At 43.7% G+C, this 17,965-nt stretch overlaps 1 protein-coding gene and 1 pseudogene across 4 annotated transcripts in view; one reads left to right on the top strand and one right to left on the bottom strand.

Moving 5' to 3' along the window:
• Positions 1–17,965, top strand: part of DIS3L2 (DIS3 like 3'-5' exoribonuclease 2) — a 261,768-nt gene that overhangs the window by 97,901 nt on the left and 145,902 nt on the right. For all 4 annotated transcript variants that reach the window (XM_016134710.2, XM_016134709.2, XM_036237966.1 and 1 more), the window contains exons 7-8: positions 7,627–7,727; positions 8,879–9,126. In XM_016134710.2, the coding sequence (XP_015990196.1) occupies positions 7,627–7,727; positions 8,879–9,126 (349 nt within the window). The remainder of the gene's footprint in view (positions 1–7,626; positions 7,728–8,878; positions 9,127–17,965) is intronic.
• On the bottom strand, positions 8,676–8,794 carry LOC118614859 (annotated as a pseudogene).

Raw genomic sequence — 17,965 nt, 5'->3', positions numbered from 1 at the left:
CCTGTGAGCGAATCGCAGAATTGTTGGCAGCCGTCCCATCCGCGCTGAAACCCGCCCACATGCACCTGCCTTTCTTCCAGATCTCGTTTACGGTGGTGGGAAGAGTTTGCATTTGGACTCATCCTTGGATCATCCCCCTCTACCTCGAGTCTAACCATCTCCTTGGATGAACCCCGGGATAAGTTACTTAAGTGCGGATTGCCATTCTCTAAAAATTCAGAATAGTGACACTTCCCTGAGGGGGTCTCTGGTAAGAATAAGTGTGGGACACCTGCCCCCGCACCCCATCCCTCGTGCGTCTGCCTCAGTGTGACACTGGACACTCTCCGAGTAGCTTCCTTGCTCCCTTGTTGTGTGTCCTGCGCAGAGCACCATCGCCCCCTCCCCTGTCCTCACCCCTGTCACTGCTCCCTAACTGCCACCTGAAAAATATTTCTAAAATATAAATCCTAGTGACTTTCTGTTAATAGTAATGGTGGGCTGTTATTCAGCCCACTGATACAACTACAAATATTCAGACCCCTCTCCCCCACCCAAAAAAAAAAAACCCAAAATGCACGACCTTCTTTTTAGAGCATCAAAGGGCTGGCAGGCATTGCCAGGTTAAAATTGGAGTGGGGAACCCAGGGAACATTGCAGATTTGACCAGTGGTTATGGGGGCCACAAAAGTCAGACTTCTCACATGAAGCTGGGACCCCAAAGGGCTATACACCATTAGGCTGAGGGTAGACCTGAAACATACCAGCTCTTATGTAAAATTGCAGCCCAGATTCAAGCTGACTGGGTCAGCTAAGGAATCTCAAGTCTCGAATGGGTTTAAGGGCTGATAGTGCCTCCAGGTATCTGGCAAAATCAAGTGGAAATTCTTTCAAAAGGAAAAATTCTTCAACCTAGGCCTCAAATTATTCAGTGACCAGCACATAAATATAAACAGGCGCCCAAGGAAACCATATGTCAATGCGAGAACCATCGGCAGCTACAAACAATAGAAAAAACCCCTGGTAAATGTCAGCAGATGCCAGAATCATTGCCACTTTTTAAAATTATGCGTCTGAAAAATTAAAGATGAGCTTGAAGATAGCTGCAAAGAATAGGAAACTGTAAAATGTGACAGCAAATTGGAAAAGGAATGAAATAAAACTCCTAGAAACAGGCATAACTATAATGAAATTAAAAACTCAGTGGGGGAGGAAAAGCATGTCTTGGAGTTTAAAGAAAAAAACCTCAATGGATGAGTTTAACAGAAGATTGGATAAAGCTGAAGAGAAAGCTAATGAACTGGAAGACAGTAAGAAAAAATTATCTAGAGAAATAGGCAGAAACCACAGAGGAGAGAGGGAAAGTGACCTAGAAAATAGAGTGAGAAAGTATAAGTTTCGTTAAAGTCCCAGAAGGCCATGAGAAAGAAAATGAGCAAAGGTGAATTTTGAAGTTAATGGCTGAGATTTTCCATAACAGTTGAGATGCCAAACCACAGATTAAAGAAGACCAGTAATTGTAAGCAGAAGTAAAAGAACAAAATCTAAACTTAGATGCATCAAGATGAAACTATAGAAAACCAAAGGCCTCGAGAAAATCTTAAAAGCAGCTAGAGAAAAAGATTATCTTCAAGGGAGTAATAGACTGACCATTGACTTCCCATAAAATATAATTCTAATCATGTTATTCTCAAAAATTTCAATGGCTTTCCATCCCTACAATATAAAAGATGTACTCTTCAGCATATGAGGCCTTGGTGGGCTGGTCCCTGCACCGTAGACACAGAACCTTCCTCCTCAGTTTGCTCTTGGTGGTGTGCCCTTGCACACGCCCTTCCCTTTCTGGAATGCTCCCCAAGCCCATCTCTCTAGCCAGCCTTCCCATTTTCAGCTCAGGGGTTCACGGTCAAACCGTGTGGCTCCCCTTTTACTGCCTTTGGGTACACTTCTTGCCAGCCGCCAGCACCATGTGCTCTCAGTGTTTGTTTTCATCCTCATCTCGTTCTAGCACGTGCGCTGTCCGAGGGCAGAGACAGTGCCCCACACGCCATAGAGATTCAGGACCTTCACTGGGTTCACGCCAGCATTCCAGGGGGTCCGATCACCACGTACACGATAGCTCGATGTAGGTTTTCACAGCTCTTCCTACGATGCTCTAATTCTCGCTTGTGTGCAGAGCAGGTCACCACTGTCAGCGACTGGCTCTGCCTCTTCGTTACTCCCCTTTCGTTGGTGAAACTGGAATAACAGCCCCTACTCTACCCAGAACGTGAGGTGTGCTATGGGCCAAACGAGGCAGCGTTCATGAACGCCGTGAAAACTCCCTGGCACCATGCAATATTGTTAGCGTTATTTCACAGTGAGTGGCTCGCTTGACTGGGGATTTTGTGAAGAAGGGAACTCATTGGTGTCCTTGAGCCTTGGCCCTGGCAAGGGCTGCATGTGGGCTCTTATAGGATCATGAGCACCCACTGTACCTGGCAGACCTGTTCTGCTGAGAATGGTGTTAAACCCTAAAACATCCGTGGCTTAAGCAAGAAAGACCTGTTACCTGCCCCTGTGAGGACCTGTGTTGTCATTTCAACATTTCATTGGAATGAGGGGCTCATAAAATAAGCTTTCCCGGTTGATTGATTTTAAGAGATCTGAAGGGAAATAGTTTTATTTACAAAAAAAATGTGCAGTTTTTGAATTTTTATAAATTTCTGTGGTTCTTTAGAGATGTTTGAAAAAGCTTAAATTTGTCAGTTTGTCACTTTTTTAATTGGATAGAATTGAAACTTTTTTTTGCCAATTCCTTGCTTTTTTCCTTAACATTGTCCCCGCTTAGCATCACAATCATTATCTGAAAACCTTTCAATGTTTTTATAAAGTGTTAAGAATCATCAGACTTGTCAGTCTGTTGTTTCTGTATGAGAAAGCCAAATCAGAATCATTTTTCTTACCAAAATAAGGTGTTGGGTTTGCCCTTGATGTATGTGACAATGCCAACCTCAGCAAACCATGGCATTTTACTTTTTAAATGTTTAAAATAGGATTTTCAGATAATCTGTAGAAAAAGATGAGGATTTCACTGGACATTTCTTCCCAGAGTGTGTCTTGGAGGAATATAATGAGTAGTTGCTTATGTTAGTAGTGCATCGAGTTTTTAGAAAATTCTCTCTTTTAGATTAAGAATCTTATAGTCACTGGTTTCTGGGATTTCTTGAACTAGAATGGGCCACAGAATGCTTTCAGTATGACAGAGTCGAAGGCCATGGGGATGTATAACCTTTGCCCTGTCGAGGGCTGCCAGCAACTTTACCCTATTCTAGCAGTTTTCTCACGGAATTTTATTGCTCTCTCAAGGTATTCTTCTTGATATTCAAGCAGAAGCTCTTTTAATATAAGTCCGTTTTTCATATACGAAGTCATCCATAGTGATGGAGACACACTTAGCAGCATCCTTCTTAGGAGTCTCTCAAACCTCTCCCTTTGCTGTCACTGCCACTGTCTTAATTCAGATTCTGGTTGTCTCACCTAGACTGCAACTCCGGCTTTCTCAGATCTCTGCTGCTTTTGCCTCCCCACTCCAGATTGCTGCCAAATTCATATCCTTAAAATATATGTGTCCGTTGTCTTTGTAAGGTTGTGTAGCAGCGGGCCCCAACCTTTTTTGGCACCAGGGACCCGTGAATTCTCCTATGAGAATGGAATGCCTGATGATCCAAGGTGGAGCTGAGGTGGTGATGCTGGTGCTGGGGAGCGGCTGCAGATACAGATGAAGCTTCACTCACCCGCCCACTGCTCACCTCCTCCTGTGCGTTTCGGTTCCTAACAAGCTACAGACTGGACCGGCACCCATCCACGGCCCCGGGCGTTGGGGACCCCTGTTGTATAGGATAGTGTTTAAGCTTGTTAGTTTCATCATCTGGACTTGTACATTAGAAAGTATGTTCTACTGAGAATGGCATTAAATCCCAAAACATCCGTGGCTTAAACAAGAAAGAACTTTATTTCTATCTTATAAAAATGAGACTAGAGGCAGGCAGGCCAGGGCCTGTAGGATAGTCCCAGTCTTCAGCTTATTCCCTTGTGCTGCTCAGTAGAAAGCACCCTTGTCCTGTGACCTCAGGACCAAGATGAGTACCTGAGGTCCAGCTGTATCACATCCGCATTCTAGCCAGCAAGCAGGAAGGAAGAGGGAAGGTCTGTCTTCTGTCCTTTGAGGACACTTCCTGGAAGTCACGACGCTTTAAGCTGAATCTTATTAGCTAAAACTTAGACATATAGGCCATGTTTAGTTGCAAGAAGGGTGAGGAAAGTAATTTTTAAACTAGCAAACCCAGCTAAGTATTGGAGTCCTTGTCAGTAGGAGAGGAGAGAGTAATTGGGGGGTAACTGCAGTCTGCGGCGGGACGCATCCCACCTCTCCGCCAGCCTTGTTCCTCTCCGCTCCCAGGCGCTTCCGCCCATGCCTGCGCCCTTACCGTTGCTGGCTACACGTCAGGCCCTGTCACAGCCCTGGGCCTTTGCACGCATGCCGGCCTTTGCCTGGAATACGCTTTAACTTCCTTATCTTATCCAAGTCATCTGCACATCCCTCACGTCCCAAGCCACTTCTTCAGCGAAGCTTTCTTCCGTGACAGTGACGGCGATGGCGCATTACTTCTCACCTGAGTACGTAGTGGTGGAAGAGCTTCACAGACTTAGTAGTTGAACAGTCTTTGGTTTGAACCTCTTCTCTGCAGCTTGGGCTTAAAGGATTAATATGGAAGTTCAAAATGCAGAAACTGTGTTTAAAGCCACGGTGCAGATCTCTTTTTGAGCTTCAGACCTTCTTGTGGAACTCTTCCCAACTTTATCACAGGTGCGGTTCACAGGTGGGGTTCACAAGTGGGGTTCACAGGAGGCCTCTCACACAGAACCACCTCTGAAACAGAATTCTTGATTTTTACTTCCTTCTCTGGTCTTTCCTGCCAGTAATGATATCTCTGTCAGCCTAGCTGCAGATGCTGGAAAGTTGGAAGTCATCTTTTACGTCTCATATCTAATAATCTTAAACGCTCATATTTTATTACCCCCAAGTTCTGTTGGTTCAACTCTAAAACACGTTTTAAACTGATCCTTTTAGTTCCATCTCCGGTGCCTGCATCCGAGCGCTGTCCACGCATGTCGGGACTACAGTAGCTCTTAACTGCTGTGAGCCTGCACAGATCTCACCGCGGGCAATGTCACTGTCTGGCGCACAATTCTCAGCCAGCTTCCCGTTGTCTTTAGGTTTAAGTTCAGGACTCTGAAATCCTAGAAGGCCCCACCAGACTTGACTCGCGTCTCCCTTTCGTTCTCATCTCTTTTCCTGCCCATTCTTGCTCAGCGCGCTCCAGCTACGTGGCCGTCGTTCTGTTCCTAGATTGTGCCAAGAACTTCCACCTCTGCCGCTCTCCTCGTGCCGTTCCCCACCCTTTTGTCCCCTTCTTTACTTCTACACACACCATGGCACGTCTCAGCTTAAATGTCACTGCCACACAGGGCCTTTCCCTCACCCCTTAAACTAGATCATATGTCCTCTTTTCTTCCCAAGGGACACTTCTTTCCTTCCTAGTATTCATCACAATTTACAACAGCGTGTTTATTTTTTGAATTAATGTATATTTTCCATAAGGGCTGGGACCATATTTCTTTTATTCACCACTGAATCCTCAATGCCTAGTGCTCAAGAAATACACATGGAATAAATGAATAATTAGCTGATCTTGTAATTAAACAATGTGGTGGATTTTCTCACTGAATTGGCAAGTTGGCTCTTCGGTGTGGTGAGCTGTAGTTGTGGGGAACCTATTAAGGTGATTTACCTTTCTAAGCTGGTGTCGTGTTCCGTCATGTTTATCAGACATATCTGTGATGCTCACCCGCAGGGCTGTAAACTCAGTTTAATTTATTAGTTGAACTCCAGAATACATCTTTGTTTGAGTGAAGCCTGATTTCTGCCAGGATGTCCTCATGAACACAGAGCCCAAAAAGGTCATGCTCAGGTGTGATATCTGAACATCACGATGGAGCCCACTGCCACGGCTTGCCCGCTTTTGTTGGATACAACCTGGCATAACCTTCAGAACTGAAGACTTGCCTGTTGCTGGGATAGAATTTAAAGTAGCAGTCACAAGATGGAACCGACAGTGGCCATCACAGAAAGCTGCGTGCCGAGGGTTTGGGCTGCCTGGAGAAAACCCTCGCTCGCCTGTACTGACTGCCGGCGCTTGAGATCGGAAACTCAGATGTCAGGTGTCTAAGTATGGTGTTCTTGTCCATGGTGTTTCCAGTCTCCTAATCTTTCCCGAATTACCTTGTTCTGCAGAACACGTCAGCAAGATATGTTATGGAACAGATCAACAACTTATTTGGTTGTTTCTACCTAAACGTGTGAGAGGTTTTGTTCTCGAAGCATCCAATGATTTTGGAGTCCTGAACTGTGGTCTAAAGTAAAGATGAACTTGGAGGATGTCCTCTTTTACTGAGGGACAGGGTGACCAACAATGGGAAAGTTTCGTTTGTGTTTTCTTCTTGGAAAACAATGAGAATCCTGCCTCCAGTGGGCCCTTTGGTAGGTTTATCTCAGCGTAGCTGGAGAAGCAAGCAGCCCATCATTCTCCAGCGTCAGTAGGTCACACACAACGTCAGTGTTCTCAGGGGACGCCCAGAACAGAGACCGCTGGCTTCACGCTGAGCCTGCGCCAAGAGGCAGCTGGTCCTGAAAAGAATTCGTTTATTTATTTATTTTGGCCTTGGTAATATCTAAATGATAAGTACAAGTTTTCCTTAGCTTTCTGGAGTGGGTCCCCTGTGAGTTGGTTGTGACCCCTAGAATCCAGACACTCCAGTATAGTTAGCTAAGCATATTTTGTGGTGCGGGACACATGAAAATACAAAATGTTAAGTGTTCAAAAGTGTGTGATTTGCCGCTTTTGTTCGTGAGTGGTTTTACTACTTCTGGTACAGAGCCCGACTTTCTCTTTACTGGGGAGATGTGGTTTTAGCTTCTTGGGTGAATGTGCATTTTATAAGGTTTTAAGAAAGGAAATTAAACCTTAAAAGACTTTAAATATCTTACTCTTTATACAATTTCACCAAGAAAAGCCAGGAAAATCAGGGTTGGCATTTTGATTTATTTATTTAATAAATATAACCTATTTTCTGCCATTTTGTTACAGCTGATACTAAAATACTTTTAAAAGTTAACATTTATTTTCATTTTGTTTTATTTCGGCAGATGTGCATAATAAATTAACCTATCTCTATTCTCTATTGTGGGCCGGGGCAGTATTTAACATCTAGTCGTTTTGGCATTTTGACACATGGGCAGTTTAGTTTAATTCAGCATGATCTGATGCGCTCCACATGTACGATGCTTATTATATGAATAACGTGACATAGGTAAAATATGGCCAGCAGAGTGTGAACATTCATACAAGTTGGCAATGCGATTGACCTTGGCCAAGTCACCTGACCACCGTGGGCCTGGTTCCCATTTGCACAAAGTGAGTGGTTGGGTAATTGGTATCCAGGAATCCTTGTAGCTCTGAATTTAAAATCCCATGAGTCTGTACGCCTAACAGGTACGCATCTGACTGATTCCTCCTCTTCTCTCCCTTTCTCTTTTTAATTTAGGAAAAGAGGATGCTGGTACACCAGGTACAAAAGACGAGAGCACCTCTGTGGCACAGGACACGAGAGCTTTACCAGAGAAGTCGCTGCAAAGATCAGCCAAGGTCACTGCCTTCAGATTTTCTCCATTTGTTCAAATGGCTGCCACCCGACCTCCTATCGAAGTTCTCACATGATTCCCTTAGGACCGTAGGTGGTCATTTAATCAGGAAAGTCAGCGGAAGCAGGGTATCATGAAAAGTGACTCTTTTTATAACTTTAAACGCATACGCATGTACTCATTTGCTTGTCTTGCGTGAAGGGTCAAGGCATTTTCTTTCTGTGTGGGTATATTTGTTGAAGTTCTGCATTATCTTCTGCTTAAATCACAGTCGTAATGTAATATTTATGATTTCCAGTTTGGGTTATTTAAAGTGAAGTGAGATTTTAGGTACAAGTAAAGCAATATGAATGTACACTTCTAGATTTGTATAGTTTTTTGCTCTAATTTTTTTTATTGTTATCATGCCTTTATCTAATTCAAAAGTAAGCCTTTAAGAAGTCTTTTTTAGTTTTTCCAAAGTAATTTAGTGATCATAGAAACAAAAACAGTTCCTTTTGCATCCTGTTTTTGTTGTTTTGCATAATCCAATTTTATCTTTTAATTATATATGCTGGTGGCATATTCAGACACGGGCTCAAACACAGCCGGCCCTAGCTCGAGGTGGCAGCCGTGTGCGCGGGAGAGAAGGAGGTGGTGTGACGCCGCGAGGCTGCCTCTCCCGAGCGTCGGGGGCAGCACGCTGAACCGGGGAACGCAGCGTCCCCACCCGCTCTAGCGAGCTGGCCCGGAGACTATCTCCTGGATGGTGACAGAGGGAACTTCTAAATTACATTGAATATATGGTACCCCCAGTTGCCCATCCGGTTGTCTAGATCTTTATCGTAATAAGCATGCTGAACGCTCAGCCCATGCCAGCCACCCCCCTAGGTGTGGGGGACTGTAATGAGCGGAGGGCCCGTGGGCTAGATCTGGCTCCAAACGTGTTTCGCCCTTGTTTTTTTATTTTTCACACCGACAGCACCTGGTGTTCCTCGGTGGTCTCCCATCCAAGTACTGACCAGGCCCGACCCTGCTTAGCTTCCGAGATCGGACGAGATCGGGCCTGTATGGGGTGGCAAGGCCGTAGACGACCCAACAGTGCCCTGCGGACTGTTCCCAGCTGTCGCCCCGCCCTGCGGGTGCACGGCACCGACTGCGGTTCTGTGTTGGCAGGTGGTGCACATCGTGGAGAAGAAGCACTCGCGCGCGGCAGCCGGCTTCCTCAAGCCCCTGGCCGACAGGAACAGCGAGCTGTTTAAGAAGTACGCCCTGTTTTCCCCCTCGGACCACCGAGTGCCTAGAATATACGTGCCTCTCAAGGACTGCCCTCAGGACTTTGTGACCCGGCCCAAGGATTACGCCGACACGCTGTTCGTCTGCCGCATCGTGGACTGGAAGGAGGACAGCAATTTCGCGCTGGGGTAGGTGGTCTCCGGGACGGAAAACCACAGATCCAGACAGAGTCGGTTTAGGTGGCTTTTGGGGAAACTTTTTTTTTTTTTTGGTATATTTTAATTATTCTTTATTAAAGCATGGGTAAAAAATTATAAAGCATGGATACTTGACATATTTTGGTCTGATTTCTTAAGAAATTGCCCTTAGCTACCACCTCAACTGGTCACCTATAGGTTCCTCGAATTGTCAGGCAATCACCTTTTTGTTTGTTTTTGTTTTTGACATAAAATATAAGCACATTCTGAGCCTCTACTTATTCTCCGTTATGTTATGAATCCCATTTGTATTTGTGAACTGCAAAGAATTCATCGCATCAAACAGTCAGACATGAGTGTTAAAATATGTAAAATCCCAGGCGTATGCAAGGAACCCCAGGCTCCCATCCTTTAAACGTGAATACGAAGGTGTGTTTGAATGATGTGATGTTTTGGTACTGACCTTCAGAGGTTTCACTTATGGCATTAAAAGCTAGGTTCCCATACTGTAAGCAGGAAAGGGTGCCATGTTTCTACAGAAGCCGTCCGAAGCCAGCCTAAGTTAAACATTGGTCGTGCCGTCTCAGAGCGTCCTGCAGAGCCACTTTATTTTGATCCGAAGGAACAGCTGGACGTAGCTGCTCGATCAGGTGCAGCGCCTGTTTTCCTCTTAGAACTGGCATTCATTTCGCAAGAAAAGCAATGTTGTTTCAGCTAAGCCTTTAACTATTATCGATGGTGCCTGATTTATGCTCCACAGAAATGAAAATAAAGGCATGTATGCTAGGAAAGAGTTGGTTCTGACACTTCGAGTCCAGTCCGGCAACTTGCTCATTGGTCGTCTGACTCGTGCAGGACGGGCCTTCCTGGGAACGCTCCGTGGTCCTGAGTGCCAGCACTGGATGGGTGGCCGCAGTGTGCCACTTTTATCAGGCCTTTTCTCTGCTTAGCCTCTCATGCCGGTGAAGCCAGCCAGATCGAATCCGTACGCCATACCTAATGCAACTCAGGAAACACTCTGCCGTGCCCCTCTTCCAGTGACATAAATCACACGAGATCAGTGCGATTTATATGCTCTCAGAGCCCATCAGGAGCAGTTGCGCTTTCTTTTTTACTCTCAAGTGGTGTGACTGCAATGTCATCATTTTCAAGCCTAACTCATTATCCAAAAGTGACGTCAACCCCATGAGCCCTAAATAGGCCTCTTCAGAGGCTTGCCAGTTTCTCACCAGCAGCTCAAAAGGCCTGGTAATGGCTGAGCCACCTGGCCTGGGCGGGTCGCGCCCGCTGCATTCGGCTTGGCAGTGAAAAGGGCGGACTTTCACACTGTAGCAGGAAATCTGGCCTCGTCTTTTATCTGCCTTTTCTGCCGTGTCCCATTGTGTGCGCTTGAGCAGACTGCGGACTGCTTCCGTGGTCTTCAAGTGTAAGGGCGTCGTCAGGAAGCCGTCGGGCGTGGGTTTCTCCCGTTGCTCGAATGGCCTTCCTCGTTCACAGCTGAGCATTATTACTTCATCAGAACTCTCTTCTTGTGGGCAGAGGACAATAACAATTAAAATGGAGTCTGGCCTTTGAAGCAATAAGGACATTTGCTGAATCTAAAGAAAGAATATTTAAAAATAATAATCATGTTAATCTTGTATTTTCAAAGTAAAAATATTTGAATATTCTCACACTTCGATGGAAAACTGCTAACTTTTTCTCTACCTTCTTACTGTAAAGACATTCAAATGATCTTTTATGGTTACATGGATTTTAAAGTCTTTGTGAAAAAGAGAAAATTTATCTTCAGAAGTAAAACGTGGCGTTTTTCATACTGAAGTTCTCGGATGACGTCCCTCTCGCGGGATGTGGGCTGCAGCTGTCGAGCGCGTTGGTGGCCGCCTTGCCGTTTGGCTCTGGCTCTCAGTTACTGATCTTCAGCAACTGAGGTCACCGTTTCCCAATCAGAACATGCTGTGCGGGGGCTGCCTGGGTTTTGTCTCTCTTCTTTGTCAGGTTTTGACCAGGAGCAGGAAGGTATAGTACTTGCTATGGTGCGAATGTGTGTGCTTGGCTTCCGCAGGGGCTCTGCCTAAAATGGAGGTCAGCCAAAGAGGCTTTCTTCCCCGCTCCTCCACTCTGCCCTGGAAAGCGTCATCCTTCTGTTTATCTAATTGCTACTAATTATTCAAGTCCAAAGTCATTTACTTCCGTAGTTAAATTCAGTTCATGAGACAGCTGTCGATCAGCTATATGTAAGTCGCTGTGCTATATTATGTGAGAAATAGAAAGGTAAACATGCTATAGTTTCTTCATTCGAAGAAATTATAGCCTAATGCAGACTTCTGCATAAATGTCATGGGATTAATTCGATTCTAAGAAATGGAACCCTACTTTAGCTGATTTAAATAAAAGAAGTGATTCATATAAGAAGCCAGTGGTTCTCCTAAAACCCAGGACCAGAAGTATAGGCGGGTCTCATGAGGGACTCAAAACCAACAAGGTGACAAGGAATCACAGTCTCTCTTACCACGCGGACCAGCCCAGCCACCACGTGACATCTTTCCACTACCCCTTTCCGCGCACAAGCTGCATTCTTCTCTCTACACAGTAGCCACCTGCCTGCTCAGTAGCATCCATGCTGGCTCCAAAATGGCCCTAATAGTCCTCTGGTCACATACTGAAATCTAGATCATGATACAGAATTTCTAGGGTAGAAAATCTTATCTGTCTAGCTTGAAACCGTTACTTGCCCTGGTCAGTAGTTTGAACCAGAGGTTAGGGTCCAAGGTCCCACAATCTGCTGCCCAATTAGCAGGGACCATGGGATTCCAGTCTCTGGGAAGAAGTATGGATAAAGCAGACGGATTAAATGGCGTGTCTCTGGTCTCCAACTACAGTATGGAGCAGAATGTTGTAAGTTCTTCCAGAGGATCAAAATAGTTTTCTGGAAGTTGAGGGGAGGCACATGAAGGAGGCAATCCAAGATTGTTTCTTGGGAAATGGAAGCCTCTTAGCTAAAAGACCGCTCTGCCTGAGAGTCCAGGGTGGGTGGGGAGGGACATGTTGGAAGCGAGCAGTCACAGTAGGCTGCCGCACTACGACGAGCGGGGGAGGACCTGAAGCAAAGCAGCTGCAGCGAAGGAAGCAAAAGGGATGAAAAGATCCCGGGGAGATGAAGAAGGTAAAGTCTCCCAGGCATGGCGACCGGCTAGAAATGGGGCATGGAGCAGGACAGGATCTTGGATGAACTCTCAGGCTGCTGACTTGGGTGACCGGGTGGGTGATGATGGCATTTAACTGCTCGCCCTGAGAGTGGCCTCAGCTCCTGCCATCGCCTTGGCTTATGCCTCCTCGCCCGCCGTCTCCCAAGCTGTGTTTGCTCACAGCTCCGCACTTTTGCACACTACGCTCCCTTGCCCAGCAGTGGCTTTCTCCTCTCCCCGGAGTTTGTTTAATAAAATGCTCAACTTTTAAACTTAACTCGGTTGTCCACTCAAAAAATGTTCCCTGACTCTGAGTCCTTCCCCCTGGGCACTGCCGTAGTTTCTCTTAACACCGTTATTGTAGCTTATTGGTTTCTATTGTGATTGCTTATACGAGTTATTTGTTTGGCCACGAGCTCCTGTAGGGTTAGGGTACTCGGGAGAACATCTGCTGGCAGGTCAGCTGGGTAGATGAGAATGTTTTGACAACCCCAAGGTCTAGAAACATAGTGCACCATAAATCAAGCTAGAAAACACAGGAAAAGGTGTTTGGAACAGAAAATGATGAGAACCAAGGTTCTGATTTCAAAGTCAACACTTCGTAACATACGTCCAGTATATAAACTCAGGGGGAGAAGCCGACATTTAGACTCTTTTTAACAAAAAGGTTAGATAGAATGTGTACATTAATAGAGTAATTTCAGTAACTTCGGAAAGGACCTTAAGGCGGCCTCTGGTGGAAGCATTGCTTCTCCGGCACCCCCACTGGCACTCCGGTGCCTCCAGTTAGCGGAACCCCAAGATTATTACAGTACTGAAAACCTCCAGTTGCCACAGTCCTTTTCCATCTTGTTCTTAGAATTGTCACGTCGATCTCAGTCGAGCCTCGTTCACCTCTGTACCTCACTCCTACCATGTTTTCATGAATCTCATTCTTGCAACGTTACCAGAAACGTAAAGCAACTCCGTTCCTGGGGAACCCGGGCTGGCTTTTGGGGATCGCTGCTTTCTGTTATACACCACAACGTGTTTCATACTTTTAATATTTACTACTGGACTCGTGTCCAGGATATTTGAAAAGCCACATCGACTTCCTCACTGGAATGATTTGTAATTATATAATCAGATTTACTGTTTTAAGAGCTTCCCAACCCCTTAAATCATCGTTCCCTTTAGAAACTCACTCTTGCAGTGGAATTCATGCCTATATTTTCTCAGACCTTTGTGAAATCTACAAGCCTAGGCTTCCCTTCCAGGATGTCATGAGCATGGAGATATCATGGTCACTTTCTCCTAGATTTGTCGTGGTTTTTTCTTCTTGAATATTGAAGGATAAATCTTGAAAAAAAAAAAAGGAAAAATTTTACAGCAGCTACTGTGAAGAACATAATAGTGTTTCTTGGCAACACTGCAGACTAACTGGAGATGTACGATGTGAATTGACCTACAGTAAATTGACAATTTATGTTATTTTCTCTAGCAAACTTTGGTAGGTTTAAGGGATGAGGAGGAGGGAAAATGAATAGCTCAGTGTACGTATAACAGGGTCGAGAAAGTTTTGTTGAACTAGGCTTAATGCGAGGCTGCTGAGATGAGAAAGTGGGTTGCAGTAATGCTCCTTTTAATGAGGATGAAGGAGAGCAGGTTCCATTGGAGGGAGGGAGAGAGACGGGGCGAGGTGAGAGGAGAGGAAGGGGAGTTCTGACAGGTGATGCGTGTGGTAGAGGAGGAGGAGGTGTCCGGTGGAAGGCAGGGGTCTCTTCTGGTATCTTCGTCACCCAGCTTTGTACCCATGAGGTATCAGCTATTAGACAGTCAGAAATATTTGCTGACTGACAGGAAGCAAATGCTTTTACTATTCCATTCAGTTTTGGTAGACACTGGATTTCTTTTGAGGTAGATATGAATTGGGAGGTCGTCACTAAATTCTACAAAGTTGTATTTAGTAGGAAATGAAAGAGTAACCAGTTTGGTAGAAATAACTAACAGGAAGAATTAGTTTGTTTCATCGAGGCATAGCCTACAAGATGAGCAAATTGAAAAATAGCTCCATCCAATCTTTCTCCCTGTGCAAAAAAAAAAAAAAAAAAGAGTGTCTTACCTTTTCAAGAGTATGTTTCTTACCTGAAGACTCTTCTGAGGAAGAGGCTGAGTTATGTGATCTTATGAACTTGAATTCCCAATCTTAGACTCCCTAAGTCCTTTCCCGGGGCGATGGCTCCAGCTGGCTGGCAGACAAAGCAAATCAGGCTGAGGAGGGGGCTCTTTTTTTGTGACTGTTGGGCTCCACCTGGTGGCCTGTGAGGATCAGCTTTGGAAAAGCTACATCTTCAACATGGAAAGCATCCCGGTCCAAGGAGGGCAAAAGTAAAGAGTGGAAGAGGATGGGCGCGAACCAGGCTTTGGTTACCAAATTGTTCTTTTCCTCGCCCAGCGTGTGATCCTTGATATGTCTTTCACAGGTGTCAGCTTCATCCGCAATTTCTAGTGCACCTTTTGAACATATTAAGGCATCCGAGAATTTTACAGTCATCAGCTTCTCTTACATCCTTAGGTGCTTTCAGCCTCCTTTTTCCTCCGTTCATACCAACATGAAGCTCTTCATGCTCCAGCCTCAGGACCTTTCGTAAGATTGTTCGGTGGTGTGGAGCCTGGCGTCCTTTCCACGTTCCATGGTCCGTGTCCATCGATCTGCCCACATTATGCCCCTTCCTTCCTTGCTGCCTTCTGCCGTGTCATAAATATTGAGCCAGAAAAGGGGAAAATGGCATGTTCGCTCTTCCCGATTATAGAAAATAGTATATAAACTATATAGGCAAAAAGACCTTTTGTGTTTGCCACCCTTCGTGTTCATGTGTGTCGTTATTGAAGTCTGGGCCCGAGCGGAGCGGATGTTGGACTGCTGGCCACTCACAGGTGCTCAGGGGTCTGACACCATTGTATCTGTTGGCATGAAATTTTCAACATGGACCAATAGGCAGGAGCGCGTTTACTTAAGAGCGATAACGGTAGTGACGATCACTGTGAGGACATACAGCTGTCTTGCCTAGTTCTAAGGCTAAAACTTTATCGGAATTCGTGGTTGAGAAAGGAGAACAAATGACTTAGAACACTAATATTGACTGTTAAGTGTGCCTTTTTTGTTGTTGTTTTTAAGGCAAATAGGCCAACTTGAAGGACTTTCTTGGGTTAATTTCCTACATCTGTAACTGGTCCTTTCCCCTCAATAAGTTTTTCACTTGCACATCACTTGGAACAGTGACCCTGGTGCTTATTTATAGAGAATGTTCGCACACGCACACACAGCCCCCACCTGTCACCTGTGGGAAGTTGGGAGTGCTGTTTCGGCTCCATCTCAATTGATTGACTTTACAGGAGGACCCAGTTGTAATGTCGTCATTTGAGAGTGGGAACAGTAGTTGTGGAGGAACTCTGGTGAGCTAGAAAATTTGAGGGAGTGATGATTATGGATGCTCTAATGAGAAAAGCTTTCTAGCTCACAACTATTTATTATTGCAACATCAAAATTAAGAAAAAGAATTTAAATGCATACATATTATGTCCTTATTATTAAAATTATTTAAAACATATACTACAGAAAGTAAAAAATTTTCATAATTTCACCCTCCTAAAATAATCACTATTAAGAGTTTAGTATATGTTTGTTTAAATGTTGTTTTAAAAATATTTACGAACATTTATTGCATAGTATGTTTCACGGATAAAAGAATATGTGTAACACATAATTTTTGAATTCTGATATTAAAACCAACCCATGAACTCACTACGCAGATTAAGGAATAAATGTCAATACAGTTAAAGCTCCCTTGTGTTCCTTTCTATCCTAACCCCTAATTTTTTTCTTTGAGTGGTACCACTAGCTCAAATACGCTAATTGAAACGTGCTTTTCTTTTTAATTTGCCCATATTTATATTTCTGAAAATTCTAGTTTCGCTTTAGAACCTTGTAAAAAATACAATGCTACATATATTCTATGACTTAGTTTTTTCATTTACCATAATGTTTCTAAGATATATTCATATTTTACTTATTTTAATTCATAATAGTTCCAGTTCTTGAAATATACCATCATTTAATTATCTAGCAATGGATATTTGGGTTGAACTGACGTTTTTGCTATTATAAACAGGGCTTTTACAAACATTCCAGTGCTTACCAACTAAAATGTCTCTAGACTCTACTTGAAAGTAGAATTACATCACATATCGATGCATGTTTAAATTTACAACTTTATAGCCAAATCATTTTCCAAAGTGTCTGTCCCCATTTTTAGTCCTACCAGCACTGTAAAAGAGTTTTCCATTTTTCATATTCTCACAAAACCTTGATAGTTAGACTCTTCAATTTTTGCTAGTCAAGTGGGTATGTAAAATGGTATTTCATTGAGTTTAATTTATATTTTCCTAATTACTAATGAGATTAGCATCTTTTCATACATTTATGGTTCACTAGAAAATGTCTTAGTGTCTTTTTAAAAATACATTTTTTTAATTTTTCAATTACAGTTGACATACAATATTATATTAGTTTCAGGTGTACAAGACAATGTCTTAGCATCTTACTTTTTTCACAGTTAATTTTTTCATTTAGATCATTTAGATTTATGAAAGTTGCAAAAATGTCACAGAGTCCCTTTATTCCTTATGTTACATTTTACATTACCATTGAGTATTTATCAAAACCTGGGTGTAATACTATTAAATAAATTGTAGGACTTATTCAAACCTTGTAATTTTTTCTCTAATGTCCTTTTTCTGTTTGAAAATCTGGTCCAGGATCCTACTCAGCAGTTAGTCGTCATGGCACTACAGTGCGTTTCACTTCCTCAGCCTCCTCTTTCGTAACCTTGATATTCTGAAGGATGTTGGTCAGTGATTTTGCGGACCGCTTCTCCCTTTGGGTTTGTCTAATGTTTCCTCACGAGTAGATTGAGAGCGTTCATCATTGCGAGGGGTAGCACAGAGGCGATGTGCATGGTACCATGGGGTGCGTGTCGGCATGCATGACTCGTGATGTTAACCTCCATCGCTTGGCTAAGCTGGTGTCTGCCAGGGGTTTCCACTTATTATTTTTCCCTTGTAATTACTAAACTGTGTTTTGGGGAAGATTTTTTAATACTGTGCAATTACTAATTCTTTCTGGTTAAACTTTTACCCTCTCATTTTAGCATTCAATTTTTAATTGGGCTGTTTCTCATTTGATTTTTCGGAGTTAAAAAATTTTCTAGAAAGTAATCTTTTTGGCAGTCACTATGTGGAAAATGTCTTCTCCCCAGTTTATGAGTTGTCTTTTCATGTTATTAATGTTCATGAAGAACAAAATTTTAAGTTGCTTTTTCTAACTTTTTAGTGCTGGTGTGTAGGATTACAACTAACTTTTGTATATTAATCCTATATCCAGCCTTCTTACTATATCATCCCCTTATTAATTTTAAAACTTTGGATAGACTGTGGTTTCCTTCGGATTTTTTATGTCGATAATCACATCATTGGTACATAATGACAGATTTGTTTCTTCTATTCTGATCCCTACAACTTTTTATTTTCTTATCTTTCTGAACTGGCAGCTCACAATGGGGAAAGAGATATTTTCCACACCAATAAGTGATGAAAGTTCAATG

Source organism: Rousettus aegyptiacus, unplaced genomic scaffold (genome assembly GCF_014176215.1).
Source record: "Rousettus aegyptiacus isolate mRouAeg1 unplaced genomic scaffold, mRouAeg1.p scaffold_m13_p_2, whole genome shotgun sequence".
NCBI classification, from domain to species: Eukaryota; Metazoa; Chordata; class Mammalia; order Chiroptera; family Pteropodidae; genus Rousettus; species Rousettus aegyptiacus.
Note: the sequence above shows the minus strand (reverse complement) of the source record. Positions and strands in the feature narration are given on the sequence as shown.